Raw genomic sequence first — 22,938 nt, forward strand, 5'->3', positions numbered from 1 at the left:
CTTTCCCTCTCCCTTCCTCTCTGAAATCAATAAAGATATATTTTAAAAATTTTTAAAAAGGTGGTGAATTGAATCCTTTAATCTCCACGGTAGTAAATGGAGCCCAAAAAATCAGATTATAAACACTGGAATAGTAAACTGGTTCCATCAAAGATTGTACAGCAGTGTCTGTGTCAGACTTTTGTTATCATTTCTCTCAGAACAAGACATGGAATATCCAAGGACTCTTTTTTTTACACAACTGCTTATCCTACATTCATTTAAAATGGAAAATAAAAAATAAATATTATTCATAATTGTCAGTTTATGTGAATTAATGTTATTCTTTTTTAATTAAATTTATTGGAGTGACACGGGTTAGTAACATTGTTTCAGAGTACAATTCTGTAATACATCATCTGTATATTGCACTATGTGCTCACCACCCAAAGTCCAGTCACCTTCCATCACCATATATTTGACACCTTTTACCCTCTTCATCCCCCCCCCCACCTCCCTTTCCGTTAACCACTATACTGTTGTGTCTATGAGTCTGCTTGTTCATTTGTTGCTTTCCGTTTTATATCTCACATAAGAAAGCATCTGGTTCTTGTCCTTTCCATCTGACTTTTTTCACTTAGCATGATACTCTCAAAATCCATCCATGTTGTCACAAATGGCAGTATTTTATCCTTTCTTATGGCTGAGTAGTATTCCATTGTAAATATGTGCATCTTCTTTATCCAATCATCCATTGAAGTTGTTTCTGTGTCTTGGCTACTGAGAATAATACTGTAATGAACAAAGGGCTACATATACCTTTACATATAAATGTCTTCAAATTTTCCAGGTAGAAACCCCAAAGAGGGATTGCTGGGACATAAGGTAGCTCTATTCTTAATTTTTTGAGGAACATCCATACTGTTTTTCATAGTGGTTGTACCAGTTTACATTCCCACCAGCAGTGTATAAGTATTCCCTTTTCCCCACATCCTCTTCAACACTTGTTTTGTTGATAAGTCATTTTGATAACTGTGAGGTGGTATCTCATTGTGGTTTTAACTTGCATTTCCCCAATAGCTAGTGAAGTTGAGTATCTCTTCATATATCTATTGCCATTTGTATGTTTTCTTGGGAAAAGTATCCGCTTGGGTCTTCTGCCCATTTTATAATTGGGTTGTTTATTTTGTTGATAAGTTGTATGAATTCTTTATATTTTTTGAACATTAGCCACTTATCAGAGGAATCACTTGCAAATATCTCCTACCATTAGGTTGGTTGCCTTTTGTTTTATTGAAGGTTTCTTTTGCTGGGCAGAACCTTGTTTGATGTGGTCCCATTCATTTATTTTTTATTTTACTTCTCTTGCCCTGGGGGTCAAGTTCACAAAAACCTCTCTGAGACCAAGGTCCATAAGTTTAATAACTGTTTTTGTCTATGTACTTTATTATTTCAGGTCTTATATTTAAGTCTTTTCATCTATTTTGAGTTAATTTTTGTGTGTGGTATCAAACAGCACTCTCATTTCATTCTTTTGTATGTGGCTATCCAATTTTCTCAACATGTTACTCTTTCTAAAATGGCTTTTCGCTTAAGTGAGACTTGCATTGATATACAAAATAAGTTGCCTTCTACTACTTCAGTACCTTCCATTCTATTTTTATTTCTTTGCATTGAGGTATCTGCTCAGTATATTTTTAATCCTGTAACTTGAATGCAGTTCCTCATTAAAGTTAAATTTTAATAAAAGTATTTCATGCCAGTTGAAAAAATCACCTCTCCATTCAGCAATAATAACTGAACAACTGTAGAAGTGGCAAGTTTGATATCTCCTCTGCTGCCAAATTCCTAAATGTTCCAGGAAAGTTTGTTATTAATGACAGTTCATGATTATAAGCACAAACTTATATTGTCAAAATTATCAGCTGATACTTCACTTTACATTAATAGAATCACTTCAGTGTTTACATTATAAAGGGAATGAACACGCTGGAGACAATTGAATTGTGCCAAAACTATGCTGTGGGTGATTGTTAAGCACATCGTGACAAAGATGCAGGGTCTGGTTGATAATGCAGTTAGAATAAGGATGGGCTCAAGGCCAAGCAGACGTCAAGAGCTCAGAATCTCAAACAGCAGTGAAGGTATTGTTGAGTATGTAAGAGAAAGGCCTATGCAGCCAGTAAACATGTTACATCTCACTGGGTGAGGGATACTTAAAGACAGCATTTACTGGCATTGACATAGCCTCACTATTTAAATGCCAAGGCTGGGACTGGCTGACCTGCTGAACAGAGCTGTTATGCAGATAAAATACTGGACAAAACAATTGAGCTCATCCAGAGATAAGCTGAAATAAGGTCACAGAATCAGTCATGGAAAACAGAGCTTTTGGATCATCTGTAGCAACTGGGTCAATCTTCCCCTCATGCCCAGATGGGCAACTCCAAACTCTTTTGCTGTATGCAGATGTTTTATCCAGTTGACAGTTTCAGCCGAGGCAACAACTGCATAAGGTGGACTTAATTCCAGAGATGCTTCATTGGCAGTGGGTCCCTGACATCAAACTCAGAAGTGCTCTTTGAAAACCAACCATCTAACTGTGGGTACCCTGCATAAGCCATTGCATTTGTAATTCTGACGACTGGTTATCTTTGTCATCTTATTGCCTTGCAAGCCAAGACAGGTTCACATGAGCCAATTTTCCAGGGGATGAAGAAAAGGAATAGACAACAGGTAGTAGATGCCATTGGTGATTGGATACAAATTAAGGAAGAAATCATGACATGGAAGATTAATTTCAAAGGACCCACTATAGTTAGTTTGGTGAAGAAAACAAAATAAGAGTAACATCTCCTAAGGCTTTAGTCCAGACTCAATTATTTGCTTACGATAGAGAATTCAGGGAATCACTCTTTGGCTTAATGATAATTTCTAGATTTTCTTTGGAACCTAATGAATCATTTCTGACATTTGAGTCTCCACATAATATAAAAAGGTATCCAACAATTTGGAGATCAGAAAAACAAATAGTCTACATATTGGTTTGCTCTGAATCAATATGGACTGGATAAACTCACGAGTATTTTCAGGATTTTGATGTCAACTTCTATATCATTGATATGACTAAGGCTAATATTCAATTTCTCAATCCTTATGATGCCTTTATTTCAAGAATGTAAGTTCTACTTAGAATTTGAATATCCACTATGCCCAAAACACTAATACTCAAATAAATAAGGAATGTCTCTGTCCAAGAGGCAGTAAATGCATAAAAATGTAAGTTAACCTCAAAAGGAAGTAGAGTTAGTCACCTGGGATAAAGATTCTTACTAACAGACATAATTGTGCAAGTATGGAGGTAAAATTTTATTTCAATATACTTTTTTTTTCTGAAAAAAGGGACCATGGTTTTCATCAGACTAAAAATTGGTCAAGATCATTATTTTGCAATTTGAACTTTAGATTCTATTTCTAAATAGCACCAGATGTTTATTATTTCTAAGATAAGGGAGAGAATACCTGATACAATCCAAAGTGACCTTTAGTGATTTTAGTTTGAAAAAGTGGTGTTTTTTTTTTTTGGAGTAACTGGCCATAAATCTGCCATTCAGATGGAGCTGGTTCATTGACTAGGGAAGGGAGGAGAAAAAAAGGGGAAAGCCTCAGAAAAAAATTAAAAGCAAAAAGAAATCTTAAAAAGCAATTAGAAATGTGAAAATGAGCAGCAAAATATTTCTTAACATAAACACCTGAAGTAAACTCAAATTTGAAATAAACTTAGGACTAACAGTTTTTAAATTACTTTTTGCCAATCCAAACCTCTTAAGATACTAAGTGGTGTATATTAAGCTAAAAGAGACAGACAGGTAGGTAGATAGCAGGTAGGTAGGTAGATAGACAGGTAGGTAGGTAGGTAGGTCGATTGATCATCGATACCAGTCACCTAAAATTCAAAGTCATAGTAACCTTATTTTACTAGCAGTTTCTGAACAGCAAAATAGGCCCTCTTAGTAATATAAGTTTTAAAATGTGGTGAGCAATCTGAAATAGTAAGAGCCAATATAACATAAAAGTCATGAAAGCAATTAATGGGAATTAAGCATTAAAGGAAGTTAAGTAAAGATTGCCTACCTATTTTCATGCAAGCCAGAATCCATTATTTGAAAAATTAAATACATTATTTGGGGCTCCCAGCATTGGAAAGGAGAAACTATCTTGCTGAATATCATAATCCTAGAATAGATACTTGATAAATTTATGCTGAATGAATGGAGTCTGAAGATCCCAGAAACTCGGCACTCCTGGGCTAGTTGGTATTAGCCCTCCCTACCATCATAAAACCTGTAGCACTTGTAAGTGGTAATGTCGGGGCTCTACGATGAATCCACAGGGAAGAGAGTTCTCAGCAATATTAAAAATGTAGGACTCATTTTTTGGAGCTGAGTCAGAGGATGGTAATGATCTGGGCAGAAAAGAGAAGAGGAAGGTAAGGAAGACTCTGTAAATGAAATGTATACATCACATTCATTAAAATACCTAGACCAGCCCTGACCGGTTTGGCTCAGTGGATAAAGCATCGGCCTGAGGACTGAAAGGTCCCAGGATCGATTCTGGTCAAGGTCATGTACCTTGGTTGTGGGCCCATCCCCAGTAGGAGGTATGCAGGAGGCAGCTGATCGATGTTTCTAACTCTCTATCTCTCTCCCTCCCTCTCTGTAAAAAAATCAATAAAATATATTTTAAAAAAAATACCTAGACCAACTTATGTACAACCAGTACCTAAGTGGTAAAGGGGATAGTACTTTATTCACTCTTATAAACAATAGTGGCTCCTATCATATATAAGCTAGTCAAGCATTCCATGATTTAGTAAATACCTAAACATGGATTTTTCTTACATATATATGCATGCTGGGTAAGGTGCAACATGCATAATTCAGAATCTAATCAAAATTCTATTCACAAATGACAGATTTTCAACAGTCTGACCTTATGCTTCAGTTAATAAAAGCACTTTGTGTCTGAAATATACCTATTCATGACATGCAACTCATTTTATCTTGTTTCCATATGGATGGGACTGGCAATGGGGAAAACAATGACAATCTGTCTCCACTGAAAGTATTCTACCAACCTTCCCTGCTCCCTAATTCATCTCCTGTTCCCTTGTTCCCCAACCAAGTGGCCCCAACTAGATGCCATTGGTGATGACTGCTGTTGGCTGTACCTCCTCCCTTGGGCCCATGTCTGCCCAGCAATGTGAAGGTCTCTGCAGCCCAGTACCCAGTGCAGTGCCATCTCTGTCTCCGGTATTCATCACGGAGTGAACCTGAGGGAAAAACATTCCATTCCTGTCCTCAGTTCCCTCCCCCTGCTGAGCACGGGTCAGGCGTTAAGTAAGGGCTCCTTTGCTTCCCCCACTTGCACACTCTCACAAGCCCCCTTTGTTCCCTGCCCTCCACCCCATCTATATGCTGCAGCAGCAGCCGCCCAGATGTTCTCTATCAAAGCCTGAGCCATGCCAGCAAACTTTGGCACGCATGAAAGTGCACGGAGTACTGGCCCTCCAGAAATAACCCCCCTCTCCCCCTGATTTCTGCAAATATTTTTAAATGTTAATGGGTTCCACTCACCCACAGCCTAGAGGAAGGTTACAGAACAGGGCTCTGTGTGTCCAGCAAATTAGCAGCCCGAGGATACTGCTTGGCGCCTGGGTTCTGTCCCACCCTCGGGTGTTGGCTGGGGTTCTCCAACCTTGAACTATGGAGGCCAGTTTGCCAGCACATAGCTTTCTAGTGACAGGGGTTAGATGCGTGGTTGACAGGAAAGTTGCTTCAAGCTACAAAAAGAAAGGGCTCTATCTTGCTCAAGTTTCTGAGAGCAAGAGAGATCCTTTGAGCATAACCGAATAAAAATTTTAAATGTTTAGTTTTTTTCCTCTTCCTCTTCCTTCTCATCTTTTTTTTTTCTATTTAAAAACTTTTTTTCCTGGTTCAACACATAGGCACAGAACAACTTTATGTGTGCACTGGTACTTTGGGCATCACGTCCCTACTGAAGCACCTCAATGATAGAAAATTGGTACGGTAACAGAGAAGCCTTGGTGCCAATTTTAATAAAATGGAAATTTTGATCTTTTCTATGGTGGTGGGAAAGTGGCATGCATTTGGAGGGACAAGAGTGAATGGCATATATTTATCACAGGAAACACATTTATCTTACTTGCATTGTGACAGCTGTTTTAGGGCCCAGCTGATTAAAAGCTATTCTTGAAGGTTGTTTTTAATCCTGTCCTGATCATCTCACTTGTCACTCTGGGAACAAAGTGCTTAGATATTATCACCTCTAGGCCCTTGTTTCTCCATGGCTACAGCTCCATGGCTTATGAGGTCACAATGCTTGAAGTTGGTAGCCCACCCACATGACTTGCCCCTCCCTGCCCTCTCTCCCCCCACAACTCTCCACCCTCCTCCCCATACACAGAGTGGCTCTCAGGTCTTGGGTCTCCTAGATGCGATCTTCAGATAATCATACCATGATCCAAAGACCTCAGAAAGTGCCCAATTATACCACAGCAGTCCTGCTTCAAGTGAAACTTGATTCTACCACTTTATAGTGAGGAGCAGTGAATCAGGAGGACACCAGTGAGATCTGATGGCAGAGAAAATGCAGGGTTACCCCATTCAGACAACGATGAGAATCTTGACAAGCAGAACCATTTACTGACACAGCAGCCTGGGCACTGAGAATGGAAACCAAATCTGACTGCCTATGTTCACAAGATTTTCCGTTATACTGTCTTCACAAGCATTTCTAAACGCTTCCGGAACTGTCCTACCCAAGCAAATGGTTTGATTGTTTTTTACAGGAATTTCCCAAAAGACCCACTTCACTGGAAAGTATCAATAAACAGGTGAGTCCTCCGATTCTTTGGATCCCTTGCCTCAAATCTTCCTCTTGCTCTACCAATCCTGGACTTATCGCCCCAATCAAGTCCCCACAATGAGGGCAGATTTAAACCAAACTTCCGATTCTCAGTAAATTCTGACCTTACCTTTCCCCCTACCTCATTCCCAGACACTGCCAAAGCTTCTCGAAGTGGTACTTATTACCTCACCATAGTAAACAATAAACTCAGCTCTATCTTACCAACAGATTGTACTGATGATATTTAGGCAGCCAGCTCTTGACACTTAACTACTAGAGGCCCGCCCAGTGCACGAAAATCAGACCCTCAGCCCGGCCTGCAACCTCTCACAATTCGGGACCCCTTGGGGGATTTACAAATGATGGTTTAGGCCCGATCCCACAGGGATCCCTGTGGGATCGGGCCTAAACTGGCAGTTGAACATCCCTCTTCCAATCCAGGACAGCTGGCTCCTAACCGCTCACCTGCCTGACTTCCTGATCACCCCTAACCACTCTGCCTGCCTGCCTGATCGCCCCTAATTGCCTCTGCTGGCCTGCCTGATCACCCCTAACTGCTCGCCTGCCTGTCTGATAGCCCCTAACTGCTCACCTGCCTGGCTGATCACCCCTAACTGCCTCTGCCTCAGCCCCCAACAACCTGGCTTAGTCAGGAAGGTCATTTGGCTGTCCAGTCTAATTAGCATATTATGTTTTTATTATTATAGATAATTTGAGATGGAACTAAGATTTTTAGATTCTGAATTTTATGCTAAAACTAGGGAAAGTTGGGTAGCTTTTCCAATTCTATCTCTTTCTCTAAAAGTTCTTTTTCTCTATTATTTAAGAAGTTCTGAAATAATTTTTAAAAACTGAAATTAAGAATTCCATTATGAGGTTATTCTAAAACGAAGTTAAATAATTTTAGAAAGCAAAATTTTACTTAAAAAGCTAAAAATATAAGGACCATACCTTTAATCTCCAAATAAATGACAAATTAATCTAATTCAAACCAAAATGCTGCTAAATGTTTCTATCAATGTCAAATCATTTGTACTTTTCAGATGTGAGAACACCTAGTGCACAGAATTTTATTTTTAGCAGTCCCTGCAAGTGTGACTCACCCTGGGCCCAGATGGATAAGGCTCCAGCACAGGAACTATCTGGATATCAGGCAAAAGAGTGAAACCAGACAGATAATGCACACGTGGGACTTCACTAAATACATGGCATGAATTATTTTTAATCGGCAACCGAGCACAGTTATACATGCCTGATAAAAAAAAATAGGTACCTCACCCAAGAGGAGGATGATAATCATGATAACCATGATAATCACACACAAACTAAACACTCTGGAGGAGAGGTGTGCTGGGTCAAAGGGAAGAACTGCAGGTTAACCACCGCCCTGCTTACACAAGCCTTTGTTAAGGGGGGAAAAACAGGAACTGTAAAACCAATGGAGATTTTAGGTACAACAGTGTTTCTCAGGCTAAGTCAGTAGACTCTAGGGGCCTGCAAATTTTCTTTCCTTTTTTTTAAAAGGAGGGTCTGAAAGTTTGAGGACCACTGTTATATACTTTAAATCCTTACTTAAGCCAATAAAAAGAAGATAGACTTCTGGTTCAAGAAGAGAGTTAAATATATTTATCTTTTCTACCTCCCAAAAACCAAAGAAAGCACTAAAAGTAAAAATAAATCCACAACAAGCTGGGAATGCTGTAAAGGAAAGCATCAGGGTCCATGAACAGAAATAATTTTCTACATAAGATCAGACTGACTGCAAATTCCAAAAAAGACACACATCTTAATTCCATAAAAAATGAGAGAGGATATCCGGAAAATTTGAGTTGACCCAGTAGAACCCTAGATTCAATCTGTGAATCAGAGGCAGCAGGGCTAGGAGGAATGAGCCCAGAGTGGGCAGATAATAAGGGCAGCACAACTGAGCCAATCTCCACACACAAAGCCACTTGCCTTGGCTTTGTTTCCACCAAGCAAAAAGCACAAGTACTAGTCTCCCATAAAAATGGGAGTTCTCATTCAGAATGGATAGAATGGGCTGTAGGAGAAATCTCACAAAAGACAAGAAGCACCTCCTACACCCAAGCCTGCCCTGGAGCAAGTCAAACCTCTCCTTGGCACAGCCAACAGAGTCAGGGCTCATATACTCAATAAGGAACAAGTATTCTTACCCAGACTGATGAAATAGGTCCTAAAAAGCAGCAGTGATCAGCCTAGCCTGGAGGGGTCTTAAAACTCCTTTGTGACCTGAACCCCTCTGGCTGTCTAATGAAAATTATGAACCTCTTCTCAAAATAATGGTTTGAAATGTATATAAAAAAAAATAGGGTTTTAAATGATGTAAGTTACATTGAAATGAAACTCAAAATATTTTAAAAAATATAAAATGTACTTGCTTTTTTATTAACACAAAGGACAAAAATCTAGTATTAGGTCTAATACTACCAAAATTTCTGAAGCAGTGATTATAATCCGTACTTATAAACGAATGTGATATGAAAATATATGTGGTTTCTATCAGTGACAAAGTCACAGATTCTGCTAATAATACTCCTGTAGTTTTTGCCTGCTACATTCACAATGGAAAGAATTGCTAAATTTCATTTTGAGGCCAGTGGAAAACAAATGTGATTTTTCTCATCTAAATGAATGGACACCCTGAATTCTATCCAGGGGCTCCTTAGTGATCTCTGGCCTTCAAGTTAAGAACTACTGAGGTAGACCTTCCTCTACAAATATAAACAAGTGACCAAATATCAAACATACAAGAAAGTGAGCCAAATGTTTAAAAAAGCACCCAACTTCCTTAAAAGAAGTAATTCCCGAGGAAAGAAAATTATAGGAAATTAGAAAGATTAAAAAAAAAACTTAATTAGTAACTACAGATAAATTCAAAAGGAAAAGGTGTCAACTAACAAAATACCTCAGTCAAAACAGGATGCTATGAAAAAGAAGCAGAGATTTCTTGGGAAAATTATTGTGATTAGTAAAATGTGGACAATTGTAGAATGAATGAGACTCAAGAATAAATTAGTGAGCTGGAAGGATAAACTGATTCTATTAAAATTCAGTGAAAAGGACAAATATTAAAAGGGAGACAGGCACTTGCAAGTGTGTATATATGTACATATTCAGATGTGTGTGTGTGTGTGTGTGTGTGTGTGTATGTATATATATATATATATATATATATATATATATAAAAAATTTAAAGTGAGATTGAATCTACATATCTACCTACCTACTTATTATAAATTCTTCATAAACTCACCATAAATTCTATCTAGCCTTGGCAGGGATATAAAGAGTACAAATTTATTTTTCCTTGATATATGATTTATATTAACTAAAGGCAAGGGTATAGTTTAGCCACATTACTATTTAATCTCCATTTTATTAATGGTATCAAGATTATCTGGCCCAGAGCTATCTTAACCTTAAAATGGTTTACAGTCTGTATATATATCTATAATAATAAAAGCATAATATGCTAATTAGACCAGACATCCTTCCAGACAACCTTCCAGATGAAGCCAGGGCTGCAAGGGAAGCCCGGGTCCCGGGTGCCAGAGGGAAGCCGGTACCGGCAGCCAGGGGAAGGAAAGCCTACTCTTACATGAATTTCATGCATCAGACCTCTAGTATACACACATACACACACACACACACACACACACACACACACACACACACGTGACCCGGTGCATGGATTCGTGCACAATGAAAGGAAATTAATTAGAACGTGGCCAGTGGAGTGGGACTGGTTGAGATGGGCCAGATATGCCCTGGAGCCAACCTCCCCGGTGTCTGTGTAGCAGGGTCCCTCCGTCAGGTGGGGTCCCTCGGCCTGGCCTGCGGGGATTGGATCAAAAGCGGCTCTCTGACATCCCCCGAGGGGTCCCGGAGTGCGAGAGGGCACTCTGCAAAGTTGCTGTCATACAGGGTGTGGAACACAAACGCAAATGTGCAATAAACCAGATTCGGGCCAACAATGCCCCAGCAACAACATAACCCCATTGCCAAAGGTGGAATCACACGCCCCGTGAGGAATCGGGTTCCCTCCTCTCTGGTTTCGAGGTGTGTAACCAGAGTACCACCGCTGTCAAGTCACTACAGCTCAGCAGCTCCTGCGTTAAGCATCTGCTCCCTGGTGGTCAGTGCGCATCAAAGCGGCCAGTTGGCCTGTTGGACACTTAGCATATTAGCCTTTTATATATATACTAGAGGCCCAGTGCACGAAAATTTGTGCACTGCAGGGGGTCCCTCAGCCCGGCCTGCCCCCTCTCACAGTCCGGGAGCCCTCAGGGGATGTCCTACCGACGGCTTAGGCCCACTCCCCAGTCTCCCTCTGCGGAAGCAACTGGGCCAATAATGGGAAGGCGCCGCCCCCATCACCCTGTTGTTGCCACTGCTGGCCGGCAGGCCCTCGCTTCTTAGTGCTGGTCCCGCCCCCCCACCCTGGGGCCAGACCGGCTGGGGGAGGGGCTGTGGGAGGTTGAGGCACAGCAGGTCGCACCCTGTCCAACCTCTGTGGAGGCATGCCTCCGCTCCCACTCCCACGGCGGTGGCCCCACCTCTGCTCCCACTCCCGCCTTGGCGTGGTCTCCTTTCCCGTAGTGGCACCTCTCCCGTGCTGTCACTGGCCCTAGGCCCTTGCAGCCGCTCTGGCTTTGTCCAGATGGACATCCGGAAGATGTCTGCTCTAATTAGCATATTACCCTTTTATTAGTATAGATATGATATATGTACATATAAATGTGTATGTGTGTGTGTGTGTGTGTGTGTGTGTGTGTGTATGACAATAGACACCGTACATCTTTTAATCTTACTTCTTCCTCCTGGATTTTTAAAATTTTAATTAAATTTTTTATTTTTTCCAGCACTATTTATCCCCTCTATGTCCCCTTCCACCTCCACTCCCCCTCGCAATCATCACACTGTTGTCCATGTTTGAATATCAATAATAGCTTTACCATATCTCTTATTTACATATGTTGAATCTTATATAAATTCAATTACCTAAAAGAAAACCTTTAAAATATTCAATGAGTAGGCTTCTTCAAAAACACTTGAGTCAAAAGTGTGCACAGATTAAGAGCACAAACTCTTGAGTCAGACTGCCTGGGTTAATCCCAATCACTAAGTGTGGCAAGTTAGAGAAGTTACTTAACAATTTGTTCTTCAGTTTCCTCATGAGCAAAATGGGAGGGATAATAAGGTGGTTTTGTGGGTTCAATAAAATAATACATGAAAAATTCTTAGAAGAGAGACTGGCAATAAATGTTAGCTACAACTTTTTCCCTGGAAGACATCTTTCCCAGAACCATATTAGCATTCTATCATACAAATGATTGTTTGAAAGAATCCAGCTCAAGGTTCATTCAGGGCAGGACAAGGATTCTTTCTGAATAACAAATAACACATAAAAAGTGACCACTTCAACTTTTTCCATTTCCATTCATTTTATCAAGCCACTTTCCCAGTAGCTACTAAAGTTTCTACCTTGTCATTTGTTCAAAATGCTCCCTCTGAAAAGGTAACTGAAATCCTGTCAAAACTTTCCCTGGTGGTCTATGCCCAAAGTAACAGTACTAGTCCATCTAACTCAGTTAAACCAATTTTTCCCGTTTAACTTAGACCTTTATAATGAATGGCTTCCAAGTTGCACATTTAGCAAATATAAAGGAATCCCACTGCGGTGGTCTGCTGTAGCAGGCTGGCATCAGCTGGTAAGAGGTGCCTGCACACATCTCATGTGAAGTCCCAGAGACAGAGTGCCCACATTATACAAAAGGAATATGGTGTAAAAAAATAAAAACCAAAACAAGTGAGTTTCTATCTGTAATATTCGTATTTGTGAACCTAGCTGTCTACTAGTATTCTGGTTTAAAAATTTGAGCATAAATCTTTTCAGATGCAATAGTAACTCGTGCAGTAATGAAATGGCTTGATGAGTCCACATACTAAATTAATTTGGAAACAGTTATACATGATGTATGTACTCTTAGAAATTTAGTCTGATTCAAAACTGTTTAAATACAGAATATTTTATTCTGTTCTGGAAATTTTATAAAGGTGTTTTGCCAAAAGCATTAAATATTTGATTCTACTTGTTAAGGTTTGTAGGAACTGCTTTAAATTTATTATAAAAAATAACAGCAACAGCAACACATTTTCCCCTTTCATTAAGGTGGTTAAAAAAAAAAAAAAAGAACTTTAAGAGCTTTTCCATAAAAATGCTCTGAAATATTCCATTAAAATTAAAAGGCAACTGCCATTTCACACGTGGTCAGATTTAACTATTCAAAGTTATTTTAGGTCTATCACTCCCCAAAGACCAAACTACCTGAGAGTCCAGCTGTGTTCAAAGATCTACAGAACCCAGCCTCCAGAGATGGATGGGCTGACACAAAGGGCTGTTAGGCCAGAGCTAGGAAGAATAATTCTTAATTCAATATTAGCATCCTGCTTCCCCAAATCCTCACTTGAGTATACGTTTCTTCATGAGAAAATCATTCTTCAATGGTCAGGGAGAAATCTACACTAGAGCCAAGAGCTTGAAACAAAAGCCCAATTCCAAGTTTGATAGCACATGACCCCAGGTCAGCATTGATGAACTGAGAATCGTAATAGTAGGCAATCTTCCAAGGTTGTGAGAAACAGTAATTGCATTTCAGTTAAAATCTTATGCACTCATGATTGTATCTTTAAAATACTACAATAATATGCATATTAATCATTAAATATTATACTCCTTCTGGTATGGCTCTCCTTGCCTAGTTTTGTTTTATAGCAATATTTCTGTTTTTTAAAAAGGCTCAAACATGTTGCCAAAGAGACACGAAGTTTCACTTCTTAGGGTGGTCCATTATATATATGTTTAATTAGCCCTAGGATCAGATTGTTAAACACTTGTTTAAATGTCCCAAATATCAAGAAATATGAGTACTCTATATTTTTCAGGAATTTACTATTGACTTTTGTACTTAAACCTTAACAATCTTTTCCTAGTATCTTTGTTAGGGTGTCCTAGAACCCCAACAAACTGTGACATACTTATTTTTACCTTAATAACAGATGCTAATATCTTTGGAATTTCTTTTGGCATAAGAGAACTGTCAAAAAAGTAAACTAAAGATTACAAGATAAAAAAAACCACAGACACAAATGATACTCTAACTAAATTAAGAGGCCAAAAGACTTGTCAAGGAGTATTAACATCTTACTTCCTGAACCAGTGTTAGAAATAGGATATGGGTGTGGAAGTATTTTGCTTGGTTTCCTTTTTTTTTTGTTTAAAGTGAAAAGTACAGGACTTAAAGCCATATTTGGGGTATAATCCTGACTCTCCCATTTATTCATTTGCTTGACCCAGACTGAATCACTCAACTACAAGTGACTTCTAGATTTCATCCAATCTCTTTTTAGGTCCATCAAAAAATGAGAAAAAAATTAATAAACAATATTTTTATGATCTTACTTATACAAATATGGTATAAATATTGGTAACTTTCAGATTAGGTCACTGCCTTCCCCTGAAATATCCCTGTTAAGATTTCTTATTGTAAAGTATGGTTGTAATGTTATTTCAAGTGAAGGATTTCATCAACTTCACACACCCACCACGTGCATGTAGGCCTCTGGCTTTTCTTCCACTTGACTCAAGGAAGGGGCAATTTCCAGTGTACTTGCCTACACACTTACTGTGAGCTCAACTCCATTTGCTGGAAAGCTGCCATACATTTATGAGAGCCAAAGGGATATTGGATAGTTGTCATCTTTCTCTTGCTCCCTCCCACCGCACCAAATACCCTGGCCAGGTTGCTGCACCTGGACAATGCATTCCCTATAGAGCACCTTGTTACCAAAATTGTGGAAAACTTGGACCAAGTTCAGAGAAGAGCTACTAAAATGATTAAAAGACTGAGGGGACCAATTTATAAGGAACTCAGAAATGTTTAGTTAAGTGGTAATTACCCTAAAAAAGGTGTGGTGGCTCTGGCATTACGTTTGCATTCAAAGCTGTAATTGGCAAAAAGGCCTCCTTTCAGGCCTTTATATTCAGAAATACTCTGAAGAGAGAGCGGTATCTCACTCTTGACTCTCAACCAGTGCACAGGCTGCTTGGGTGGTATTCACAATCCAGGGTGATGACCTCTACAAACACAGAAGGCAGCACTACTAAAACAGGGAGCTCATCTAAGAAGGCTGAAGGATGCATAAAGGAAAGTCTTCTCTGGAATCATGAGAAGCCTGAGCTGTGAAAGGCCAGTCCCTCCATCCCAGTCAAGCACTGTCCACACGCCATCACCGCTCTCTGCTTGATGGTTGGCACCATTTCATTAGAGCTGCCGGCTGAACACAAGTGTGCAAGTCTGTCAAAGCTACACTATTGAGAATACGTTGGTTACTTTAGAATGACAGTTCCCACTTAGCCAAAGAGGAAAACCTAAGAATACCTGTAACAGTTAAGGAGGCCAAAAGAGATCATTCCTCATAGCCCAGCATTCCCCAAAATGTCTTCCAGGTGATGTTACTATGGGTTACACAACTAAAAAAGAAAAGAGCTAAAAACTAGAATAAATGAAGTTAAAACTCGTGTGTGTGTGTGTGTGTGTTTCAATAATAACATCTCTCAGAACTATTAATATGCCCAAGTCTCATGTGCCTCATTACAGTGTGCACACTATTTCCCAAATTCAGATTGAGCATGGAATGTTTTATTCCCTAAGCACAGGGTCTTTGTAGCCATAGCCACTTTCATAATGCCCTTTATAATGCTGCTCTCTGTAAATGACAATGAAATGTATGAATCAGCCTAGGCTAGACTGCAGGTCTTAAGTCCCAATTCACTCCTCTTACCACCACATTGATATTCTAGTCGCTCTTCACTTACATGAACCTTTTTGTCCTATATAAATGAAACAAAATTTGTTAATTAGAAGCTACTAAAGCTCAAGTTTGAGGGCTTTCCACTTGCTTGAGGCTTCCCTGTGTGTATTTACAGTGTTGAATTCTTTCTTTTTAAGGAGTCCCCACAAAATGGTGTTGCCATTTTTCATGTCATGCAAAACCTACTGCTACCATATTAAATTAAAAATGACTCAATGGGTTTTCACCAAATTTATAAGCTGTGATTGAGAAAGCTGAACTTAAATTATTGACGTTATGACATTAAAATTCACTTTGGATTACTCTGGGGTCACCTTTGAGAAATAGGTATTCATCCTCCTGGGTTGCTAAATTGTAGATCTAAGTAAGAACTAAATCTACATTGACTCTTTGTATACTCTTCATAATTATATTACTTTCTACAATCTCACTGGTAGAATTCCTCTATTCCTCTTAAAACACTTATTACCTCTACCATTCTGTTTTCTAAAAAGAAAAAACAACCAAGCACCTTGCCCAATAGTCTTACTTCCACTTTCCCTCCTCTCAATATTTTAAGTATATGAATAGTCACACGGAAATCATCACATTGTAAGTATTAGCACAGTTGGAATTTCTTCTGAAGACCACCTGAAGTTGCTGCATCAATTTTTTTCCACAAGTAGGGACTGACATCTTTAAACTTGAATCTACAGTACTGCAATTTGGCATTCCACTTCAATTCTTTAAAAGCTTCATTTATATTGATATTGTCTTGGAATTTCCTGTAGGCTGCCTCAGATAAAATAATTCCCAGCCAAATCTTCATCTTGTCTGCTCTCTACTTTGACATTATGCCTTCAAAATCAAATCTTATTATTTAATCCAAAACAAAAACACTTTTTTACAGAATATTAAATCAATAACATTAACAGACTGACCTTGGTAATTCATTTTACCATGATTGATAAACCAATGTTTAAACTTTGACTACTGATACTCAAAGCTTTGCAAATTTATTCCAGACTATTCATAATTGAACAAGATATCCTAACCGCCTCACAGAGAAATCACTATCCAACTACTTTGTGTCTTAGACCAAGTCAATACTTTACTTTCTCATTTTTCAAATAAACTTACAGCCAAAATTACAATACGACTGATTGTAGAGGCCAAACATTTTACCTTCCTCTGTTTCATTCCCATCATCTTCCTGAGTTGGTGCCTGTGAAAATATGCTAAGCCCAAAATAGCAGTTGTGCACTGCCAATTCAGCCTCAGTCATTTCCAAGCCAAAGGGGAATTGACAGAAACCCCCTTTACAAGTCTAGTGTTTGTAAATATCCAATGAAATTACTTCATCCAGTCAATTATTTCTGGAGAAAGCTGGCAGAATAACATGGTAATTAAACTGAGGACTGGTGGAAACTGTTAAACAGGAGAGGTATTTTGCTGAGCAGTTCTAGTTAATGCTTTTAATGCATTTTCACTTTTTTAAAAAAAGCTTGAGATACTAGTACAATTAAAAAGGAATTGCCTCTTCATATAGATCAATGGAACAGAAGAGAGAACCAAGAAATCGACTCAAGCCACTATGCTCAATTAATATTTGACAAAGGAAGCAAGAGCATACAACGGAGCAGAGATAGTCTCTTCAATAGATGTTGAGAAAATTGGATACAGGCAAAAAAAAACCACAAACACAAAAAACCTAGACCACCAACTTACACCATACACAAGAATAAACTCAAAATGGATAAAAGACTTAAATGTAAGCTATGAAACCATAAAAGTCCTAGAAGAAACCATAGGCACCATAATCTCAGACATCTCTCATAACAATATGTTTATCGATACATCTCTTAGGACGATGGAAACTAAGGAGAAAATAAACAAATGAAACTACATGAAAATAAAAAGCTTCTGCACTCCAAAGAAATCATCAACAAAATAACAAGAGAGGCCATTACATGGGAGAACATATTTGCCAATGATACATCTGATAAGGGGTTAATCTCGGAAATATATAGGGAACTCATACAGCTTAACAAAAGGAAGACAAACAATTCAATTAAAAAATGGGCAAAGGACCTCCAAAGTGGACATACGGAAAGCCAAGAGACATGAAAAAAATGCTCAAAGTCACTAATCATCTGAGAGATGGAGGTCAAAATGACAATGAGATATCACCTCACATCTGTCAGAATGGCTATCAACAAATCAACAAACGACAAGTGTTGGCAAGGTTGTAGAGAAAAGGGAACCCTACTACACTGCTGGTGGGAATGCAGACTGGTGTAGCCATTATGGAAAACAGTATGGAGTTTCCTCAAAAAATTAAAAATGGAGCTCCCATTTGACCCAATGATCCCAATTCTAGGAATATATCCTAAGAAACCTGAAACATCAGAAAGAATATATGCACCCCTTATGTTCATAGCAGCACAATTTACAATAACTAAGATTTGGAAACAGCACTTAGGCTGAGGTACATGTACACAATGGAATACTATGTGCCAATAAAAAAGAAAGAACTCTTACCATCTGCAACAGCATGGATGGACCTGGAGAGTATTATGCTAAGTGAAATAAGCCAGTCAGAGAAAGGTAAGTATCACATGATTTCACTCATATGTGGAATCTAATTAGCCAAATAAATGGATGTACAAAATTAGACCCAGAAGCATGAACAGACTGTTGAACCTCAAAGGGAAGGCAGGGGAGGGTGGATGGGAAGAGATCAACCAACAAACTTGTATGCATATATGCATAACCCGTGGACACAGAAAAATGAATGGGGTGGTGAGGGTGGGGGTTGGGGGAGGAATACGGGAGTGGGCTGGAAGAGGTTAATGGGAGAAAAAGGGGGAACCTATTTAATACTTTCAACAATAAGGATTTTTTAAAAAAAGGAATTGCCTCTTCACTGGAAAATATATTTTAAAAACTCCAGTGAAGATTATGCATGGAAAAGGAGAAACTCAGTTTTTCAGTATCTTCATAGAGTCAGAATTTATTTTAAGTATGATGAATTCTGAAATCAAAACACAACTGTATCCAAATGTAAGTAGAAAAGACATCCTAAAGCCAGAACATCATGCAGTGAAGACCCAAGTGCCTGTGTGCTAGGTATTCACTGTCTGTGGCATATTTTTGCCCTATCCAACTTTCCCATTGGCTCCTCCAATGGGCAACCCTTTCCTTCCTTCATTCAAAAAACTGAACCCCTCAGGCAGTGGTCTAGTTATGTCTGCTGTAGCCATAAACAAAAATACTTTACCACATACTTCTCCCAGGTGCCTAATGGTTATGCACTACAAGACAGAGCAAAGTTCTCAAAGTAACAAACTGGAATCCAAAAGCTGATAGGAAAATCTTTAAGGCTTCCCAAAGTAAAATACAAGCTGTTGCTTGTATCACTTCCTTTTTCAAAGACTCCTGCATACAAATAAACACCATCTTTCCTAGTGGATAGAAAGGTTACAGAAAAAGGGGTAAACTTTCAGGCTGTTAATGGAATAAGAGAAGTTGCTGGAAAGTTCCAAGGTGGAGTAAAATTGGGTGAGTTAATGACTAAAAACAGCTTCTGTTACACTTCACAAATACTTCTCATTTCTCTTTGTCAGAATACACGATATTTCACTTATGAAAGATTCCACTGGATGAGAAAGCACCATCTTTTAAAAATGCAAATAACTCAGGGTGTAAAGTTAAGAACTGTCAGTCATTCACACTCTGCTAGTATGAGCTACACAAGAACTTCAAGGAATGTTTGCCAGGGGAATACTATAAAACTAGAATGGCAGGGCAGTTAAGATCTCAGATTCTAGAGATGTACTGCCTGAGTCTGAGTCCTAGCTGCATTCCTCGCAAGCTAGGCAAGTTTGCACAACCAGAAAACTAACACCTGAGGCCTGTGTCATATAAGGGGGTGAGATCCAAATTTATATCTCAAGTTGAAAAAAATGACCTTAAATCTGGTTTAAAGCAACTGAAATTTCCAGAGCCCAAGAAAACCTGTAGAGACAATCTCTCAACCCACGGTACAGAGAACTCTCACAGAACAAAGAACTTTTTTGAATTTAATCTCCCAACAAAATATACACCATTTGGAGAAACCCATTCCCCCTGAGAGCCAACAGACTTAGAACCTTGCAAACTACAAATTACAATTTTACACAAATGTTATCTTTTACTATAATCTTGCTCATGCTTTTGTTCTCATTCAGGCCTAACAAAACCTTTAAAAATACCATAATACTGTATCCATGTCTATTAAGACTATTGGTAATTCTGGAAATTCACCCCTTGAGCTAAAGAAAATCCATGTATAAAATGTAACATGTGGCATACAACGTGGTTCATTTTTACTAGATGAATTAGACGGCCGGAATCTATAAATGGGAAACTGAATTAACTACCAGACTGCTACCCATCCCCATCTATTACTTTGAAGCTCATCTATATCTTACATTAATAGTTTACATTTAAAAAAACTGGATTAATGTCTCCTCCAATCCTTTTGGGTGGCATTAAAAAATCTTAAATTTGGGGGAAATGAGTCCACATTTAAAAAGGAGCGCTTGTGTACCTAGAGCTCAGAAACCACTTTTAAATTTAAAAGCTCCAAGTTTATAAGGGAAATTCCTTTCCCTTCTGACCACCTATCTAAATCTAAAATACTTATTTCAACCCTTTTCTTTGTGTGGTAGTTTCAATCTACTCCTTCATTTCTATTTGTCTAGAAATATTGACACATTAGTGTCGAAAGTCTCTTTGGCTTACATTTGACATCTTAAAATGTTTGCCAAAATAAACATATTTTATTTAAAATTGCTAAATATGAGAGAAATATGGAAAATGTAATAACTGGTCTTTTAATCACCCTATGTGTTTTTTTCAACGCTTGCATCTTTTAATCTTCGAAATGTTACTAAACATGAGAATACGGGAGCCCGGAGAGGTCAAGTGTCCGAGGTAGAACCAAAACCTTGAAAGCGGACTGCAGGCTGGGGGAGCTTCAGGAATGTTTGCCCAGCCTCCGGGGCTGTTTCCCATTTCTAACGGGGGAGATGTGGACATCTCTTAGGAGAAAGGTTGCAGAATAGCAAAAATAATTCATAAAATATCAAGGACACAACCCAGTCCACAGACCTCGGAGACGCTACAGAGACTTTGTTAAATGTCTCTGCTCCCTTTCCCCTAATTAAACCCCAGTTCTCCGAAATGTACCTTCATAATTAAACACCTAAATCTGAACATTCTCTCGAGTCAACCTGCAGGGCAATTTCAGCGAAGTTTGGAAAGGAACCGCCACAACAAGCCACAGAGCACACACCTCGAGACCACTAGGTAGAGGGCTCCGCCCCAGTGAACTGAACGAAGACCCCTCTCCCCACCCCCAGGTAGTTTTGTCCGCCCTTTCGCGCCACCGACTCGTAGCCACTTCCGAACTGCCTGTTTATCTCCACCCTGACTCCCCTTGATATCTGTCCCCTTATCTGTTGAAGTTATTAACCAAACGATGATAAGATACGGGAGAGAGAGAAGAGTCAGCTCAGGGAAAAGGAATGTCTGCGTAGCCAAGATTTCCTTAGGCAGTTTGTCCGGCACCGCCGTGGGCAGCCTTAGACGGAAGAGGGGGCCTTGGGTCCAAAGCTCGACGCACCGATTGGTTGATCGGCCGCTGCCGGGAAGAACCCGGATGTGCCTGAGTAGTCCGAGTTGGCACTCGGGACTCTCAAGTTTGGGCATTCTAGGGGTGCTGGCAGCCCGGACGGATGGCGCAGGGCTGGGCTGGCTTCTCTGAGGAGGAACTGAGGCGGCTAAAGCAGAGTAAAGGTAACAGGACGTGCTGGCGGAGATTGAAATCTTGCGTCTGTTAGGAGAAGGGGCGGGGCTGCTGCTTTTGAGGGGAAGGGGGCGGGGAAGGGGATAAGGTGTTTGTGTTGGGGGATGGATCTGTAAATGGGAAGACAGAATTGAGGGGCTCCGGAAGTGGACGAACTGGGAGCCGTGGCGGGCGGGGGGGGGGGGGGGGGGGGCGGGCTCAGGGGCCTGGGATCTACTTTTAGAAAAGAGAGGTCAGGGATCCATTGCAGGGTTTGTTTGTTTTTTCCTGGGAAAGGAATGGGACCTGGGAGAGGGGGGCTGGGCCTATAGCCTGGCGGGCTCATAGAGGAAGATTGCGGTGTAGATCCATGGGTGGAGAGTAAAGGAAGGAGGAGGGTCACTCACCATATTAGAATTGTGATGAATTTATGAGCAAAGGGGAACACGGGGGTCTTAATGCAAAACGTCGGTGCTTTTCATAATACATCTGGAGTCCTTGCATTCACTTCTGGTTGCCAGATGATTTTTGCTGTTCTTTCCAACCCAGAGAGTCAGCAAACCAAAGGGGTCTTTGAGAGGTTAGATGTGATATAAATAAGTATATATACATATATATGTGTATATATGTGTGTGTGTGTGTATAGACAGACATATATATAGACACACACATATACACACACAAATATATATGTATATATATTTATGTGTGTGTATATATATATATACACATATATGTATATGATATCCGGAATTTTGTCATTCCCTCTCTGGCTTTATAGAGTAATCGCTGAATGGACTTGTACTATTTTGTTATCTTTTAGTAAAGGAACTAAATTTGTTGATACTTGGTCAGAACTCTTGGTGATATAAACGAGGCTTTGTTGGTGGTTGAAGTTTCATAAAATTCTGTTTGGTGATCCCGGTAATGCACACAACTTCTGTGAGTTTCTACTACTATTGGTACACAGCTTACTGTACTTTGGGGGAAAATGAAAACCCTGTCATGCCTTTTATTAGAGGTTGTTTTTTTTAAGAAAATTGCATGTTGCTCAGATATGCCTCTGCATTTTTTAGTATAGATGTGAGGATACTCTAGGATTGACAATCAGAAAAGGAAGTAAATTAGTAACATAGGGCCAGTGAAGATTAAATAGGTTGAGGAAAATTTGGTCCAAAGGGCTTTAAAAACTATATCATGGAAGTCATACTACAGTGTTTAATTAACTGACTCTATCTTGCTTGATGTTATGAAATTCTCTTGCTCTGTGTTTTCAACATCCATTCACTTATTCAGATGTACAGTGTGCAAGTACATCTGCTTCT

General features: G+C 39.4%; 1 protein-coding gene across 2 annotated transcripts in view; it reads left to right on the forward strand.

Annotated features, from left to right (window-relative positions):
• Positions 1 to 21,481: 21,481 nt before the first annotated feature.
• Positions 21,482 to 22,938, forward strand: part of GORAB (golgin, RAB6 interacting) — a 30,491-nt gene continuing 29,034 nt past the window's right edge. For both annotated transcript variants that reach the window (XM_070396952.1, XM_070396953.1), the window contains exon 1: positions 21,482 to 21,624. In XM_070396952.1, the coding sequence (XP_070253053.1) occupies positions 21,564 to 21,624 (61 nt within the window). In that variant the 5' untranslated portion in view covers positions 21,482 to 21,563. The remainder of the gene's footprint in view (positions 21,625 to 22,938) is intronic.

The sequence above is a fragment of the Myotis yumanensis genome, unplaced genomic scaffold (assembly GCF_028538775.1).
Source record: "Myotis yumanensis isolate MYYU_CA2020_CCGP unplaced genomic scaffold, mMyoYum1.0.hap1 SCAF_17, whole genome shotgun sequence".
NCBI classification, from domain to species: domain Eukaryota; kingdom Metazoa; phylum Chordata; class Mammalia; order Chiroptera; family Vespertilionidae; genus Myotis; species Myotis yumanensis.